This window comes from Atta cephalotes (assembly GCF_000143395.1).
Source record: "Atta cephalotes unplaced genomic scaffold scaffold00067, whole genome shotgun sequence".
NCBI classification, from domain to species: domain Eukaryota; kingdom Metazoa; phylum Arthropoda; class Insecta; order Hymenoptera; family Formicidae; genus Atta; species Atta cephalotes.
The window spans coordinates 995,823-1,014,661 of record NW_012130131.1 but is presented as its reverse complement, the minus strand read 5'-3'; the positions used below and the strand labels follow the sequence as shown (position 1 = coordinate 1,014,661).

General features: G+C 32.3%; 2 protein-coding genes across 2 annotated transcripts; one reads left to right on the top strand and one right to left on the bottom strand.

The window, feature by feature from the left end:
- Positions 1–4,019: 4,019 nt before the first annotated feature.
- Positions 4,020–9,864, top strand: LOC105623892 (ubiquitin conjugation factor E4 A). Its single transcript, XM_012205265.1, has 14 exons — positions 4,020–4,535; positions 5,228–5,623; positions 5,703–6,029; positions 6,478–6,671; positions 6,755–6,865; positions 7,593–7,790; positions 7,858–7,975; positions 8,042–8,218; positions 8,305–8,450; positions 8,543–8,692; positions 8,841–9,084; positions 9,162–9,324; positions 9,405–9,609; positions 9,720–9,864. The coding sequence occupies exons 1-14, from the start codon at positions 4,020–4,022 to the stop codon at positions 9,862–9,864; spliced, it is 3,090 nt and encodes a 1,029-aa protein (XP_012060655.1).
- A 651-nt stretch (positions 9,865–10,515) lies between these two features.
- LOC105623891 (phosphoserine phosphatase) lies at positions 10,516–12,570 on the bottom strand. The gene is made up of 6 exons (XM_012205264.1): positions 12,498–12,570; positions 11,506–11,645; positions 11,217–11,351; positions 10,987–11,132; positions 10,758–10,919; positions 10,516–10,604 (listed from the first exon to the last, which is right to left on the bottom strand). Exons 2-6 carry the CDS (start codon positions 11,643–11,645, stop codon positions 10,516–10,518), a joined length of 672 nt encoding a protein of 223 aa, XP_012060654.1. The 5' UTR covers positions 12,498–12,570.
- Between the last annotated feature and the right edge of the window lie 6,269 nt (positions 12,571–18,839).

Genomic DNA, 18,839 nt, shown 5'->3' with positions numbered 1-18,839 from the left:
ATAGTGACTTTTCTCAAATGAAAATAATAATGAAGACGTATTCTCTAAATGATTTCTAATCGATTCTATTCATAAGGGAAAACGTTTATATTGGCCGTAACCGTATGCCGTAAGCCGTAATCTGTAAAAATTGGCCAATCACTTTCAAATATTCTTTTCTTATCGCCGAGAGGGGAATACTTGACTGTGATTAGTCAATCCTTACAGATTACGGTATACGATCAATATAAACGCTCTCTAAAACACTTAAATAAAATCTGCAAATAAAGTCTTAAATCTTAAATAAAGTCTGCAAATGTGATGTGCATGATAAAATTTGTTAATAACAAGAAAAATACTACCCAAATATTACCCAAATATTTAAATGCTTTTTCCAAATTTCCCCAAACGATTCCCAAATTATATAAACATAAATAAATCAGAAATATTCAATTTGTCTGCTATCAGTAATTATGATTAGAGTCCCTAAAACTATCAATCTGGCCATGTCTCCATCCTCTTTTGTGATTGGCGTGCACACACAATGGTAGTATCAGTCGAGAACGCACATACATTCGTATTACCAATTAAGAGCAAACATATATTTCGGACACGCATGCCATTTTCAATCGATTTAAGTCAATCTTAAGATGTCGTAAGTCTTCGAGGATTGTATTAGTATCTTAAGACATTATATTTAAGACGATTTTTTAATAAAAACGAACTATGAATACCATCCCATATTTCACGTTTCACAATTATAGGCCTTGATGAGGAACAAGAAACAGAGAAATGACAGAGAGCGCTAATTTTAGAGAGAGACGTTTGCAAACTCTGGCTGCGTTCTATTTACATTCACGCTCGTGAAATCATTTCATCCTTGTTGTTTACCAGATATTAAACAAGGACAAACAATGCTTGCGAACGTTGCGAGCATTAGGGTGCCGTCCCATGTATACGGAATCAGAACGGTGGGACGGATTTCTTAAAAAATTGAGTTCACTACAATTTTATTCCATAAGAAATTTCTCTACCCATCCCATGTAATTGGAACGGAATGGAAACAGACGGAATGTCGTCTCAATCGCAAGCTAATTTGCTTAATTTAATTGATATTTTGTTATTTTAATGCGACTAAAGCAATAATATGCATAATTTGTGCAATTATCTTACCTATAACATTACTTTGAATACTCAAAAATACTGAATTATAAGAGTGAGATATATTTTGTTACCAAAATTTCATTGCGTTCTGGCTGCATGGGACGGATAGAGAAAATTTTTACGAAACGGAATGGCATTTTCAGCTAAATGATTGAATCTAAAAATTGAAACGAATATTCAGAAACTTTTTTTGTAAATCTATAATGATGGATGAAGAAGAAGTGTTATTATTAATGTTAAAATTATTGCGAAAGGCAAGAATGTGTCAAGTTGGCGTGCTATTCCAACATTTAAGAGTGTGCGAAAATTTTATTTCGCTTATAACGTTTTATTGCAACAGCGGAAATATACAAGAAAACGAAAATTCTGAATACAGTCAATGTTTACACAAAGAATGAGGCGTTTCCAAGGCGCAAGTGATAATTAAGTTCTTAAAATACAAACGACTAATCGTGAAAAGTTCTTCAATTACTTTAGAATGACATCGGAATTATTTAAAGAATTCCTTTAATAATTGGACTATGTATATATAAAACAAGAATATGTTGTATTGAAAAATAAGAATTATTATTAATTTTTTTCTTCGAAGTTGTCAAATTCTTAACCATTAATAATAGCCGAATCGACATAGCCTGCAATCGACATTTCATTGATTCTGTATTGTTTTTATATATTTCTATTTGTTTCGGCCATGATTTCGGTGGTTCTGATACAGTAGAGAAAGTTCGTTGCGACAGTCAATCTGAAGCTTGCATTTTGAAATCAACGCTTCATATTGGCTGTCACAACAAATTTGCGATCGGCTTGCAACTAATATAGAACCGGCTTTATGGAACGGAATGCTAATGAACTCATTTCTAGTAAGAAATCCGCTTCGTCATTCCGATTCCGTATGCACACACTGTAAAGTCACTAGATTATGAAGTATCGTAATTGATTACAGAAATGTCGCATAAAAATGGCCGAAGTGCACATAGTACACGATTTGAAGTACACTAGGGTCCATATTGGGTTAATTGGGTGCAGCGTAACACATGTGATGTGTACTTTCGTATTCCTGAAGTGTACTTATACATATCCTACGTACACTTTTATGCACTTCTACGACAAATAAATCTGTATTAAACTAAAGAACACATAAAGTGAGCATTTGTACATATTTTTTTGTTCATAAATAAACTAATTACAATTAAAAAACATTAATTTATATACTTGACAGCTTCATTTTCCCAAATAAAGCACGTAATACAAATGCATAAATTCGAAATGGCTGCGTTTCGCGTGAAAATGGATGCGAATTTACGGTACTTTATAGCTCTAGTGATTTAATGCACCGGCAGGAATGATGTTCGGCGCGCGACGTTTACTTGTATCGAAACGCACATATATGTTACATATACGCACATATATGTTACTGGAATTATTATAAATCCTGAGGAGGCTTGAAGGGAGAAAGTGATTCTCACGATTAAGAGAGAAAACATAATTGGGCGTGATATCAGCGATGTCTTTTTCTTATCTTTTCTGATACACATTTGTTACTATAAAAACATATAATAAAATAAATTTTAAAAAATAAGTATATAAAAAAGTATATAAAAAATAAATATACATCATATTTTTTTTTATTTATTTTATTATATGTTCTTATATTTAACTGTAAATTTAATTTTGCGATCTTGCGATACAAAATATTAATTTTATTTGCACACTGCAAATTTATAAATGCATGCAAAGCTATTACAATGAGTCTTAAAATTACACGTAATATTATAATTATGCAGAAATTTTTTTACAGCATTAAACATTTTTGCATAATTACAACATTTTGTGCATAATAAAAATATTATTGAAAAGTATGAATATTGGCGAGCGAGAGATACCAAGGTATTTCACTCATACTAGTAATAAATGTGTAAGACAATGTGTAAGACAATGTCAGGAAAAGGACACTGCGAGCCGACATCACGTATTCAATTACGCTTTCTCTCTCGTACGCCTTGCGCTAAGGATAGAATATCGGAGCGCCCTATTACTTTCTCCCTTCGCGCTCCTCGCCTCCTCCGCGTTTCCACTATTTCCAGTAATTCCAGTAATATGTATGCGTGCGCTTCAATACGAGTGTGTAGTGTCGAACGCCAGGAAACACTATTTCTGCGTGTACATGGAATGGTACTCTTAAATAGAACGCAGGTCTGCGTTCAGATTATCATCTGAGCGCTTTCAGATGTTCTTTTAAGCCTTAAACACAATGCGAGGAATAGCGTTAGCGATAGGAATAATACGATTTCAACCTATCAGAAAGTGTATATTCCAGTGTATCTAATTTCTGACAAGTTGAAATCGTGTTATTCCTATCGTTATCGCTATTTCTTCGCATTGTGTTAAGGCTTTGTCCTTGTTTAACATTCGTAAACAACAAAGATAAAATGATATCTGGGTGCATCCGGACAACGATTCTGAACACAATCCAGCCCAAGGAATTCTTCCACCATGAGATCATCTCCGCTTTCTCTCTTTTCAAGGCAAAATATATCTATCTCATTTTAAGTGCAAAAATATTTGAGGATTTCATTCAATATGAACAAACCTATTGCTATGATTTCACAGCTGCATTAACTGCACTCTGTTGCACTCTGCAATCCGCATTCCTCGAATATTTCATATTGAGCACAATTGAACGATGATCAAGCAGTACTAGTGACTACTAGTGAGTATTATTGAGGTTCGTGTTGATTGTGTGACATGGTGAGAAGTAGATGTTTTGGCACATTGAAGCCAAATGACAGAATGACAGGGAATGTTGATTCACATTGATTCGCTCGCAGTTTAATTATGTCCATCACGGAAACCTCGCTGTAAAAAAACGCTACAACATGTGCGACAATATACGAGGCAACCCATTTGCCGGATTATTTTCTACAGATAATGATGCTGTATCATTCTCTTCGCAGCATACGATTGGCAATGAAGCCAATGATGCAGATTACGTGGAACAATCGTTGGACGCGATTAAAGACAAATCTGAGAATGCGAAATCTACGAATTTTGATGACAAAGTCGATCAACTTGTGGCACATGTGTTCGGTTTAACGTTACGTCGAGATAACAATAGTTGTGCGCAAAGCTCTCTGGTGTATATTGACGCTGACTCGATAGAACATGCCGTTTTCGAGCGTCTGATGTTGCCAAATCCTAAACCTAAAATGCAGGATGTGGATAGTCATGTTGTTGAAACACAGGTTATAACTTACCTGTATGAATGCTATTGTCGTTTAAAGCACTATCAAATAAACAGTGATCTCGAAAAAATTGTAAGAAATGCTTGTCAAATTGTACTGCAAAATGCCAACACAGCTTTACAGGAACCAGATTTGTTTCAGAATCAAGAGGTATTATATTTTTTTTAATCTTTAGAGAATGAGGGAGTCTATTTTTTAAACCTTATATTTAAATCTTACAACTTTTTCTATAATGAGTTGATAGTTGAAAGTCCTAAACAATCCTAAATCTTAATGTGAAATTGGCCAATAGTCAACTTGTACAATTGAGCTAACAATAAGAGTTAAGACTGAGTTAAGACTTCTGATTATCAATTATCGACTCATTATAAAAAACTTAGTTAAGTAAGATTAAGTCCTTTTCAGCAAAAGACACAGCTGACAGTATAACATAGTGAATTGTTGTTTTTCATTGTTAAATAAAGGTGAAATCATCATTGTATATGCTGTCTTTGAATTATTAATTATGATTTATTATGTTCCTTGCTTCAAAATATGACATTATTTCAATCACTATATTGGCCTTTTTATTTCCTTTAAAGATTGACACTACAATAATTTCAATTAATATAGTTTATATTTATTAATGTTTATTTTTATTATTGTAGATGAACTTTAGTCGCACTTGGTTTAATGTACTCTACATCTTTTTCTAATTTTTAAAATTAAAGAAGATAAAAAGTAAATTAAACACAGATTAAAGTTAATCTTAGAAATAGGTCTAAGATCAATTTATGTTAAATTAGTAAAGTATATATTGACAGTAAACTGTTATTAATTCTCGTACATTTTAATTATTGCAGGTTCACAGCCAATTTGTTGCTTTGTTTACGAATGATGCTATGTGCAAGTCAGAATTGTTATTATTTATTAATGGCATAGTAGAAGAATTGATAGCCACAAATAAAGAAAGCGATGTAGAAGACATAATTACAAAATCATTTTCTCCTGTTCTTGATATTATTCATAAGGAAGCAGCTCAGAGCAATCTGTTTACTTTTCGCCAACAGTGGTTTGCTCTATTGAATGCATTTTCTACTATTGATCCATTGGCAAAATTGATAATTCATCATAGCACACCAAAAAATAATCAGGGTTGTGCATATTCCGACACATTATTGGGTGCACTCTTCAGCATAAGCTGTTTACCAAAAACACCTAAAGATCCATATAATCTCTTCGATAAACCTTTACAGCAAGTACGGCGATTTTTTTTTTTTTAGTCAAATAGTTTTTTAAGCTATGCGATTATTGTTTTATATTATCCAAATGTCACAGTCAAATACGGTCATGGAGGGTACAGTATGGACAACGATGGACAGTTTAAGTGAAGCTCTACACAAGGTTTTTCATTCCTTGTTGAGATGTTCGACGAACGTTCGTCACTTGACTTTGCAATGGTTGGGTAATTGCCTCCACGCGAATGCAAATAGAGGAAAACTTTGGAACTCTCATATGGAGATGGGATTACTAGGGGTACTGTGCGTGTCGGATGGTTTTATGCTGAATGTGGGCAATGTACTGTTACGACTTTGTCAACCATTTTGTGCTAAATTGAATGATGCTAAAGTACCGAAGATAGATCCTACATACTGTAGTGCAGAGGTTGGTTTTCCAAGATTTTAAAAAATATGATACAATACTTATATTCAATATCACTTATATTCTATTTTTCTTTTGAGAGACAATCAGCACAAGTGTTGTTTTATCTTTATTATTTATTGAAATGTCAAAAAGTATAGAACGATTGTGTCGATTTCTAAAAAGAAAGTAGCCTTAGTGTTTCAAATGTTAGTTTAAATGTGGCTAAGTCTGAATACTTTATCAATAATAAAACTGATACATACATACTTATTAATATATGTAATAAACAAATAAGTTCTAATAAGCATTTATTTTAGCAATTCACCTTATATTCCTTTTACACAAATTTTGATTCTCTGACTGATACACGATTATACTGATATTGGTATCGAATCTGAGATTTATTAATCATAAATCAATCGCTCTCACAGTTTTCACATACAGTTATCCTTCTGGTCGCATTTTTTAGGCAAATAATGAAACTGAGAGTCTGCAACGTGGTATACATATGAAAGGTTTAAATTCAGAAACATGTTTAATACCAACTCCAGAGGATGAAAGTCGACCAATGTCAGATTCGTTCGGATTTATAACAGAGTGCTTTTTCCTTACACATCGTGCATTAGATCTTGGTTACAGAGTTATCCTGGATAAATTTTTAAAGTAAACAAATAATTGATTCTATAATTTTTAAATATATATCTATTCTCTCTCATGTTTAAACATTATCATTTTTAATTCTACAGAGCAAATCAAGATTTGGCTAGGATACAAAGAGCTTACAACGATGCTCGAACTGGTGGCAGTTCAGAGGTGCTAGAACTCATATCACAACGAATGGAAGCTGAGATGATAAAGTATAAAGGATATTAATGCACATTTTTAATTCTCTTTATATTTTTATAATTTTACACACACACACACGCGCGCGCGCGCACACACACACACACACACACACACACACACACACAACAAACACATAGTATTCAAAAAAGGCCAAGACCCCGGATTTTCTCGGAAGGCGCTTTTCAAAAAAATGTTTCAAACAAAAGTTGTAGAGTTTAAAAAGATCTATTTACTGATTATATCAGTCTGACCTAGAGTGGCGTCGCCAAGGTCAGGTCAAGGTCGCATTAATTTTTTTAAGTAAAACATTCTACTTTTGATTCCAAAATCTAGTAGCTGATATCAAGAGTTTTTGAAAACACTATAATTTAATTATTTTCTATCAAGTACTTTTCGAATTATGAGGCTTGAAAGTTATGGTACTGCCGGCATTAGCATTATTCAAGGTGTCCGACAAAAATCTCTTAAATTGTTTAACATCATGATCTGCAACATTGTCAAGATCAAGGCCATTGGAAATTGTTTCTTTTATTTTCATTTTTGCACAAGAATTCATTTTTACGTCAAATTTATAAATACCATAATTTTTAAGCCTTCCTAGGTCACTGGTATAATCAATAAATAGATCTTTTTAAACCCTATAACTTTTGTTTGAAGTATTTTTTTGAAAGACGTCTTTCGAGAAAATCCGGGATCCCAATCTTTTTTGAACACTCTATACATATATATTTTTTTTAGGTATCTATCTCTTAAAGCGAGTCTATTAGTACCGGAAATGTTGTGTCATTTGTCGAAATTTCATGCAATGACGGCGTTTTGGTTAATACAAGTCAATTTATATGTTATAACCGAAGAAGGGAATAAACAAAGTTTCGTACCAACACATTATATACCTGTTACATTCCCGTTATCAGAAACTGTTCCAATTACATTAAGGTATGTTGTATATACATATGTCAAATAATAATAATTACTAATGAAATTAATAAGCATGTATCTATAGATGCATTCCTGAGTTCGTAGTAGAGAATACCATTGGATTCTTGTGCTTTTTACGTCGTTTATGTCCCAACACGTTCGAGGAACAGGGTGCGAGTTTTCTGAATCCGATCTTGACGGAAGTAAGTCAAGGTAGAACGAAATGTATTCTCGTGATTGTTAAAGTTATATATTGTTTCCTTTATTAGATTATAGTTTTAATGGAGTCTCAACATCGTCTTTACAATCCGCATCTACGCGCCCGTTTAGCCGAAAGTCTGGAGGCGCTTTTACCAATTGTAGACGAAAATGTTGCTCCTGGGACTCCAAACTTAGGAACATTCCATAGGGAACAATTGTTTCTTATTCATCCACACAGACAGCAGGTGAATAAAGTTCTTCTTTAGCAAGAAATTCATATAGCTGATCATGCATATAACTGATTTTCTCTCGCGTGCTATTCTATTTACAGATAATTGTCAACTTACTGCATGTGTTTGTAAGTATTGAGATGACTGGGCAAAGTGTACAGTTTGAACAAAAATTCAATTATCGTCGTCCAATGTACATTGTTATGGACTATTTATGGAAACTTGCCGAGCATCGTAATAATTTTATGTAAGGCAAATTATATTTAATCATTATCTTTGTTTGGTATTTAAAAATTCGATACCTGATAAATAAAGCTTTCATATAATATGATGTATCAGTACTTTAGCTCAAGAAGCTGAGAGCAATATGGAAGCTGTCCAACCACCTTTGTTTCTACGTTTTATTAATTTATTAATGAATGATGCTGTATTCCTCCTGGACGAAGCCTTATCGAATATGGCACAGTTGCGACAAATGCTTCAGGCTAGGTATTTTAAAAAAATATGTATATCTTTCTTTCACACATTGTATAAGATTATTATTTTCTATTGTATCTGTGTATGTGTATCATATTTCTTAAATTAAATATTTTGTAATACATTGCATTAAATATTATTTTTTGTTTTTGAACAAAAGAGAAAGCGGAGAATGGAATAAATTGCCACCAAATGAACGCGAACAACAGACAGCGTATCTTCAGCATATTGGTATGATTGCTCGCTTTGATAATATTCTGGGTAGGAAAACTATACAAACGATAAAAATGTTGACTACCGAAATAAAATCAATATTTTGCCATCCAACGATGGTGGATCGTATTGCTTCTATGCTCAATTACTTATTACTGCAGTTAGTAGGACCGAATAAAAAAAATCTTAAGGTAATTTTTAGAATCTGTAAATGTTACAGAAACAATGTTATTATAATTTCGTATATCTATGAAATCTTTATTTTTAGGTGAACGATCAAAAAGAATACGCATTCAATCCTGCAAATTTAGTGTTAAATATATGTGAAATTTACATTAATCTGAGTAAAAGTGAAAGCTTTACACTTGCCGTATCTCAAGATGGTCGTTCTTATAGTCCAGAATTATTTAAACTTGCAGATAATGTTCTCGGTAAGTTTTTCTATATATTTTTTTCTAAGAAGCACTTTATTTAGACCAGAAGAATCTAAAAAGTCGTGTGCATATCACAGTTCGTATCGGTGGTGTGGGAATCTTGGGAGATTTGGATCAATTTGCAAAAAGCGTGGAAGAGGCTGCAAATCAAAAGCGAGAGGAAGATGAGATTTTGACAGGTGTTCCCGATGAATTCTTAGATCCAATTATGTCAACTGTCATGGTAGATCCTGTTATTTTGCCATCGTCGAAAATAACTATTGATCGTCAGACTATAGCAAGGTATATTAGTGTACACAAATATATTATATACTTATAAATTAAATATTTTTTAATTCGTACATATATCATGATACAAAATTTATATATATTTTATTAAATATATTTTTCAGGCATTTGCTAAGTGATCAAACTGATCCTTTTAATCGATCTCCACTTACAATGGATATGGTAAAATCAAATGTTGAACTTCAACAGAAGATACAAGATTGGATTTCACAGAAAAAACTGGAGAAAGCATCAAAGGCTAATGCATAATTTATCGTCAATTGCATCACGATGGAACAATATTAAAATTTATACAGTTTCTAAGGCAAATTGTAGGTCATATGAAATACATCGATGATAATCTTACAGTTGCTAAAGTTCAGATTCATGGCAATTAGCGAATCCGTGAAACGAAAAATACATTCATATTTCATATATATTATCGTGTTTTATCGTGTTGTTTCATCGGGATTTTACTACTCGCCGACATTCGATTTGTCCACAATAAAAATAGGCAAGTAAAAAAAGCAATTTTGTATACATTTGCAATGTAATTATGTACAGGGTTATAAACAAGTTTAGAGTTATGACAGTGTAATATCAATAATTACTGGTTGATATAAAATATTATTCATATACATAGATGCCACAGATGATTTTAAAAATCACTGCATTAAAAAAACGTAATTGTATATTTCATGTACTGTGTAGAATAAAATGTGTTATTTATGAACATTTATGAATATTGCCTACAATTATTAAAACTGCATTAATTCCTATAATTTAATTCTTATATCATTTTTATAAAAATATTGTTTGATCGATCACAATTGTCTTTTTTCGTGAATAATGTAATTTTTTATTTTGACTAATATAAAAAAAATTTAATTCTTATATCATTTTTAGAAAAATATTTTGCATCTATAAACATTTCGCGAGATCATCAAAGTTTGTAATAAACCATTGCGCGCGTGATTTTACATTTTCCCTAATTACATTTCCTCCAAATCCTAGAACAAAAATACATCTGTTAATGATAATTAAACAGATCATAATTTATGATCTGCTTGATTATCATTATTGCACAACTTCTACCATTATTTTAAAATACGAGTGTTGCGAAACATCGAGAGACAATTTTTTTCAAGCAATATTATACACACCTATAAATGCGTCCGCTGGCGGTGATGCTTCTAAATCTGTTGAGCCATCACCGATATGTACAACAATCTTGAATCCTTTTTCCTCCTTAAGATGCCGTATTACTTCTCCTTTACCACCGCTTTTAGAAGTTGGTTGAGTCTCGTCAAAGCCAGCATATTCTCCTATGACATTTGTATGTATGAATATATATTGTACATTCAAAACAGCTATAAATATGCTAATGCATACCCGTGAAATAAAATTTTAATTTATTAGCATAAATATTCTCAGGTGGAATGTTAAGTTTAGCAGCAACTGGTGTGATAAGACAGCGGAAACCACCAGAGACAAGAAACACTTGCTTTCCACGAGCTTGTAAAGTAGACACCAACTCTCTGAAATATGTATTTAAAAAATTGTTAAAATTGTAAAAGTACACAAATCTTCATTTATTCATTTTTTTATCTTGAAAATCTTACTTGATACCAGTGGTAAGTGATGGCTGATGTATATTTAAAAACTCCTTAACTTGTGTTAAACTTGGATTTATGATTCCCAGTCTTATAGATAAAGATTGTTGAAATGTCATATCACCTTGCATAGCCCGCTTTGTTCTGAAAAATTTTCGATATTTTTGCATCGATGAAAGATGTGAAATCTGGCATCTTATTGCGTACAAGATTCCAGGTACACAAAATCATAATAAAATCAAGGTTGACATCAAGATGAAGTCATTTTAAGAAAAAAAAGACAAAATAAGGAATGTACAATTCAGTGATTTGTTTTCCTTTCCCACAGAAATTAGCTAGTTCATCGATAGCTTCCTCGGTTATAACAGTGGAATCTACATCGAATGTTACAGCATCCGCAGTTCTCCATATATCTCTTATTTGATTCGCACTTGTCATCTAGAAGAATAATAAACAAAGAAAAGGGAAAAATTAAATACAAGAAAACATACAAGTTTTGTGTTTTGTGTTTTGTTTTTGTACTTTTAAAATCAACTTGTAAGTTGGAAGAAAGAAACGGAAAGTCAAGATTGTACTTTTCATAATGGACGATACAAAATTTCCGCCAGGACCGTTTCGTCCTGCATGCACATCCGGAATATTTGTATGCATAAAGACTCGAGTTCTCACGTGATGTCATATGTCGTATTGTGACGTTCATTTATCGACGATTGCATGTGTGCGTCAATTGCGACACAGAGACTGTAATCTAACAGAATAGCAATGACCGATTATCATACTTGCGTCATACAGAGAAAAGCAGAAAAGAGAAAGATCATACGAGTATAAACATGTGCATGGAACACGAACGTTTTACCATCTGAGTGTAGACTTCCGTTTACATTCAGAGAATAAGAAGTGTGATGAAATAAAACAATAAGCAATAAGAAGTCTGATGAAATAAAACAAATAAATAAAAAAATGAATAAATAAAAAAAGAGAAAATAATAATTAGAAATTTAAAAACTCAATATAAAGGCAATTTTTTAAGTAGAAACAATTTCCTTTTCTTTAAATTCATCTATTATAGTTAGTACAGGGTCGCGTTAAAAATCTTCATCTAAAATAAGAGGATGCAACTTATTGTTTTAATCTTGTTATTTACATGTTAAACAAGAATAAAATAAGATCTGTATGTGAAATTTCTGAACGCGCAACTCTATGATATTCGATTTGAATCGGCTAGATTTTTATTCGAAGGCTTTTAATCATGCACATTGCAAGAATGCGATCGCGAAGAATGAAAATTACCTTGTCGACACCGGCGAGATCGGTAGGCCACGATAAACACAACGGACGGCAACGGCGAACCAACTGTGTGCTACCGCAATACTGTCGTGGCAGGAGGAAGTGGAAACTGTGGTAAATTTATCGCGCGATCGACCATGCAGTTTCATAAGCTATCTCGTAATCACGCGTAATTGTTGGCGGGGGGTCGAGCATACTCGAGTTCGTTGAAACTTGTTTTTCGATCCTCCTCATTTATGACAGATTTACTTTTGTTTTTCTGTGATAAGATATTACGCTCATAATTGCTCAAATCTCGTGCAAATAATTGAATCTCTCTAATTAAACATTCAGTCTCATATTCTTATTAGGAAATTCGGATTTATAATTGCTTTGAAAGTACATTTGTTATGTAACTGCTGTAAAAAATGACAAACAATCATTTTCTATAATTTTCTTTGTTGAGGAAATTATAGGGAATGGAAAGTTACTTTTTAAAAGTAACGTTAAAGTTACCGTTACTTGAGAAAGTAACTTTTCGTTATTTTTTCGTTACTTTTTAAAAATCGACGACCGCCAATCATAACAGTCGAGCCTTAGGGCTTTCTAATCTCAAGTATGCCGTAAAAAATTTCTGCGTAAAATTATAATTATATTATAATGAGAATTTTAAGACTCCCCTAATGATAATTGTAAATGTCCACGCGTTTGTAAAAATTTGCAATATAAAAATAAAAATAATTTCTTGATTTATAATTATAATAGATTTTGTGGAAGTACAATATATATGTGTGTAGGAACGATAATATGACATTTCGCACTATATATTTTATTATACATTTAACAGCAATACGCGAAAAATCACTGTTATATATTGCATAGATAATATTACTGAAATTTGGATAACAATTTGGATAAAACTAAAATTTGGATAAAAATTTGTTATATATTACAGAAAATATTCAAAATATCCTGCTATTTACGTAATTTTCCATATAAAAGATATATTTATACAATAAAAGCAAATTTACATAATTTTTGTGGAATTATATAATTTCTGTAAAATTGCATGATTTTTTATATTTACAGGCCTAATTATGTAATTTTTACATCTATTTATATTAAACGAGCAGAGTTAAAATATGACCGATAAACAAAAACATATATTTTATTATTCTACGATGACTTTTTACAGAACATTTCGAGCTTTATTTAGCCTCCTCAGCATAAATTCAATTAACTTTCTGCTTTTAATAAAATATCACAAATTAAAACGGTGAAATCTAAACGAAATATTTTATTTATCCTTAACATATTGCTATCATTTAATATATAATAGACCTTGTATTTTAATTTGTTATTGTTTAGCATACGTGTGTAATAAAAATTAATTATTCATTGAAAAAACACGTGTTACCTTCGCCAAAACCTAATGACCAGTCGTAATTCTGTCATAACTTATTATATCATCATCATCATCATCATCGTCATCATCATCATCATCATCATCATCATCATCATCATCATCACCATCATCATTGATAATTATTATCGATTATTTTAATATTCTCAAGCATTCAATCATTTATTAGATTAGGGGCATGATTCCATAATTGTCTTTACACGTCTACTGACAGTTGTCGGTTTCGTTGCGCAGATATTTTATATGATGAAAAATTGGTGCAATGACATCGACAACTGTTGGTAGGCGTGTAAAAACAATGAAATCACGCCAAATTAGATTGATAAAACATCAACAGTTGACAATGTTGAAATCAACATAGATGATATATCGATTGGTGATAACAGGACAAATTAAGTTTCGACATTTTGCGTGTAGATGGCACCGCTATTGAAATAGAATGGCACATTCGAATTGTTTGGAGGAAGAAAAGTCTGTGATGTGTTTATCAGATTTTTATTTTTGGATATAATTCGAGAGGTAAACTATAGACATTCGATACGATATTATTGGATAATTATAATTTTTCCTTTGTTTCTTCTATAGACAAAGAATGTGTTCCATGAATAAATATATTCGATTTATACTTATATCATACGTTCGCAATTTATAAGTAGCCGTAATTCTTAAAATTATATTGATTAACAATGTGGCGACAAGGAAATTAAAAAATCTTAAAATTAAGGAGGATTTGAAGTATCAAATTTTCATCATTAACCCTATCATTAACTCTAGAATAAACTATTCATAAATTTGACGATAAATTCAAATTCAGCTCTAATTCTATTAGGGTTAAAAGTTAGACCGGTCAAATGAGTGATACAGTTTCATATATTACAGAACAAGCTGGAATAAGTATTTTATGTCTGTATTCATAGTCAGACTTTGTACTTAAGACTTCCTTAAATTTATCTTTAGATGCTCAGTCAATGAAATAATTCGTAGGATATCTGAAGATAATTAATTTAAGGAAGCTTTATAAGGCCTGACTATGAATATGGACATTAGTCTCCAAGTCCAAACAAATTTCGAATATATATAGTCACACATATATATATACAATTTGTCTTTCAATGAAATATTTATAAATAAAGTTTTTTTTGCTTTTTGTCAAAGGAGCTCAGATTCTGTACGAAATGTAAATTTAAGAAATAGAAGATAAAATGGACGCAATTAATCCAGGTTAAATGTAATAAGTGGCGCTTTCCACTTAACAGTATGGAATAAGTAGTTATAGACACGATCCTTCGAGAATGGTCTCTTAAGCAAAGAAATCTTTAATCGTGGGTGCATGAGCGCGAAGCGTCGCGACGCTTCGTCGTGGTGCGCATTCTCCGACGCAGATATGCTGGGCGCCGAGCGCCGAGCGCGAAGCGGAGCCACCGAGATAATCGCGCGGGTTGCGGCCAATAGTTTTCGCTCTTCAACGCCCTTGTCGCGATGGGTGGCCGCTCCGTAAGTTTTAATTTGGCGGTCCTCCTCGCTGCATGTGGTCTGTTGATAGCCGACGATACCGGCGATGCTGCTGATGGACTGATCAACGATCCGCGTTGTTCGCCATCGTTCAGCGTGATCCTCAGCTTGGAGAGCAGCGTTGATGGCGTTACGGCATCGCGACTTTTGGAAAACGGCAGCTTTTTCTACGATGGCATCGTCTATCCGGCCGAACTGCGCTGGACTGACGGCAATGTCACTTATGGTTGCATTTGCAGATTACGCAGTTGTATCAGGAAATGCTGCCGAGATGATGAGGTTCTCCGCAATAAATCGAACAATTCCGAGATATGCCAGAAAATGCCTCGGAACAATACGGAGCTGATAACCGAGATGCCACATTTACGTCTATCGAGGAAGCAAATGACCAAGGAGATTCAACACATTGAAAATCTGAAGAACCATTTCTACTTGGTGCAGAATAACGTCTGTCCTCCTGGTCAGAAATATTACACTCTCAATCCCGATGACGACAGTGACGAACAGATTATTCTCCAGGCGAATGGCAGCTTTGTAGATACTACTGGAAAGATCTCTCCGTTCTGGAATTATTGCATTGATTGGAAGATGACCGTCGATCGAATTGGCGTCTTGGTTTGCTATATGTCGGAAGAGGAAGCAAAAGATTTTCATTATCATGTGGGCATCATAGTGTCCATTCCATTCCTCATTGCCACTTTCTTGGTGTACGCAATTACTCCAGAGTTGAGAAACCTCTACGGCAAGACGCTCATGTGTTATGTCATCTGCTTAATTATCGCCTATGTCTTCCTGATCTTGGCCAACTATATTTACATGTCTCCAATACGCGTGTTATGCTTCAGCACAGGTAAGCAGCCTCTTTATGTAATACTTATTCGTTATTTCTAACAATCAACACTCGTAAGTTGAACTGTCCGCAAATATTTTTCTGTAATCGTGACGGAAAACTTGTTACGATTTTAGTAGAGTTGAAAAATTATTATGTGACATTATTACTTTGTATGGAACGTAAGAAAGACTGATAATCGCATCTTACTGTATGCGAAAAATAATTAAAATGATAATCTCGTACAAAGTCAATGTATGTCAATGTTTAAATCACAAATCTCTCTACATTTAATTTCGCGTTACCTTATTTTTTTTCGTCGAAATGATAATCATGGGAATATTATCTCACGAGAGAATCTACACGAATGCGAATAATAAAATAGATTACATTATGCGTTAATGAAATAATTACTATAATGTAATAATTATTAACATTCTGCTTATGGAGTTAATTATTATTTCCAGGAGAGCATTATTAATGCTAGCAACTAATGAGTAAATTTATTATAGTTCTTTTTAAAAAATGTCTGATCATTTTTGAGCGAGAATAATCGATATTAATATTCAATATTAATTTTTTAACATTGAATATTAATTATAATAATAAAACTTGATATTATAAAAAAAAAGATATTTTTAAATTTCTTACTATACTATTTTAACTTTTTATATTTAGATTTTTATTCATACTGCTTTTAAAAATAATTATCATGAATAAAATTATCATTGTCAATGCGAAAAAGATACATCACGAATTTATATTTATGGTCGCGAAGTTGGATGCTTAGTCATCAATGAGTTGATTAACTCGTATATATTAATCGATAAAACAGAAAAGAAGAAAATTAAAAATAAGAAATATATAGAAAATAAATAAAAATATATAATAAAAAAAATATATACTATATAATATAAATACGATATACACATAAAGTATACGTATAAAGAAAAAATATAGATTTAGATACATAAAAGATTTTTCCTCTTTAATAAATATTTAAACGTTTAAAAGAAGGAGACTTTATATTAAATATTTTTTATAGATTTATAAAAATGATTACAAATTCATAAGATTTGTAGAGATTAGTTACTTTACTTTATAATTACACTAATAAACACATGTACATATTTTATTACGTATAAATAAGTATAACATTGTATTCACCATCAATATGAAGCATAAGTCGTATGAATCAGCATGCTTTTTTCTGCACGCGCGATTCCGATATCTCTGTGATTAGTGATGATGTAAGAATCATATACTACATTTCCTGAATTTAATCCATGTTATTTTGAGGAAAATATGATTGAAAAGGTCCTTTCAATGAGGAAAGTCGGGATCAGAACTAAGAAATCTGAACTAAGGATCTATTGGCGCCTATCTAGCCATGATTAGCTTCGATTTCCCGTAAAATAAATGTTAATGATCCTTCCACTGAGTACGATGTGAGATACGGACGATAAGTACAAACCGGTTTTTTGCGTGTTGTATATCTTCACATTGATCAAGCATCATTGCTTATAGGGTGGGATAAAAGAATAACACATGAATAACGGTAAAATATAATTATATTATCTTTGGATTTTCAATCACTTATTTTTCTTTTAGGGTATTTTACTTTAGGGTAATAAGATCGAGAAAATATTAGCTGTGAGAATCACAAGAAGTAAAATTTTTTTCTACGCCTGTACTATCGATTAATAGCTTCTTGAGATAAATCTTTCGGCTGTATATAAAATAGCACCTGGTACAAATTGAAATTTTTGTTGCTCGTCGTCTAATCATTTGTAAATCTATTCTCAGTTTTCGTAACCCTGCCGAAAATATAATGGTTCTCCATTGCGGAGCGTAAATCTATCTAAACGTTTAAGCTTCTAAATTTACGTTGCTACTGGATTGGTCAAGCTACTATCTGTAGACTGTACTGATTTGTCAATGAATCTTTTTTTTCGAACCGCCCTATATACATGGCTTCACAGCAGGTAGGCTGCTTGTCTAACGTAGTCGACTCGTTGTCTGGTAGTCTCGTCCGGTTACTCGCGCGAGTGTACACATTTCTCGTGCGCTCTTCTCCTACTTCATCCGTCGCCAGGAAAAGTCGCGGCAAAATGGAAACATAGTGCTAATTTTATCAAATCCATCGAGATAATTGAAAGTCAACGCAATCGTTAGTGATAACAGTGCTATATTTGAATCCGGATGAATTTTTTATGTTTCGATTTGCTTAAGAAGAAAGAAGAAAGAAATCTTGCAATAATTTTACCACCGCTCGCGTTTATTTCAATCTCTCCGACAAATTTTATTGCATAAGTCAATACATCATTATCAACTCAATTGATAATAACTTATTTAAATATACATCCCTTTTCAGTCATTTGAATTATTGATCCTCAGAATAGTATTCGCAGTATAATAATTAAATATTTTTGTAACATAGCAGGTAAAAATATTTTTCACAAACAAGTTGCTTATTTAACAAATAATATTGGATATTATTTAATAATAATATTGGATAATCGAGTGTTTGTACTACAGAGTGTTTGTACTATAATATTAACTTTAATATTATCAAGTAATTTAATCGTACAAATATGTCGCT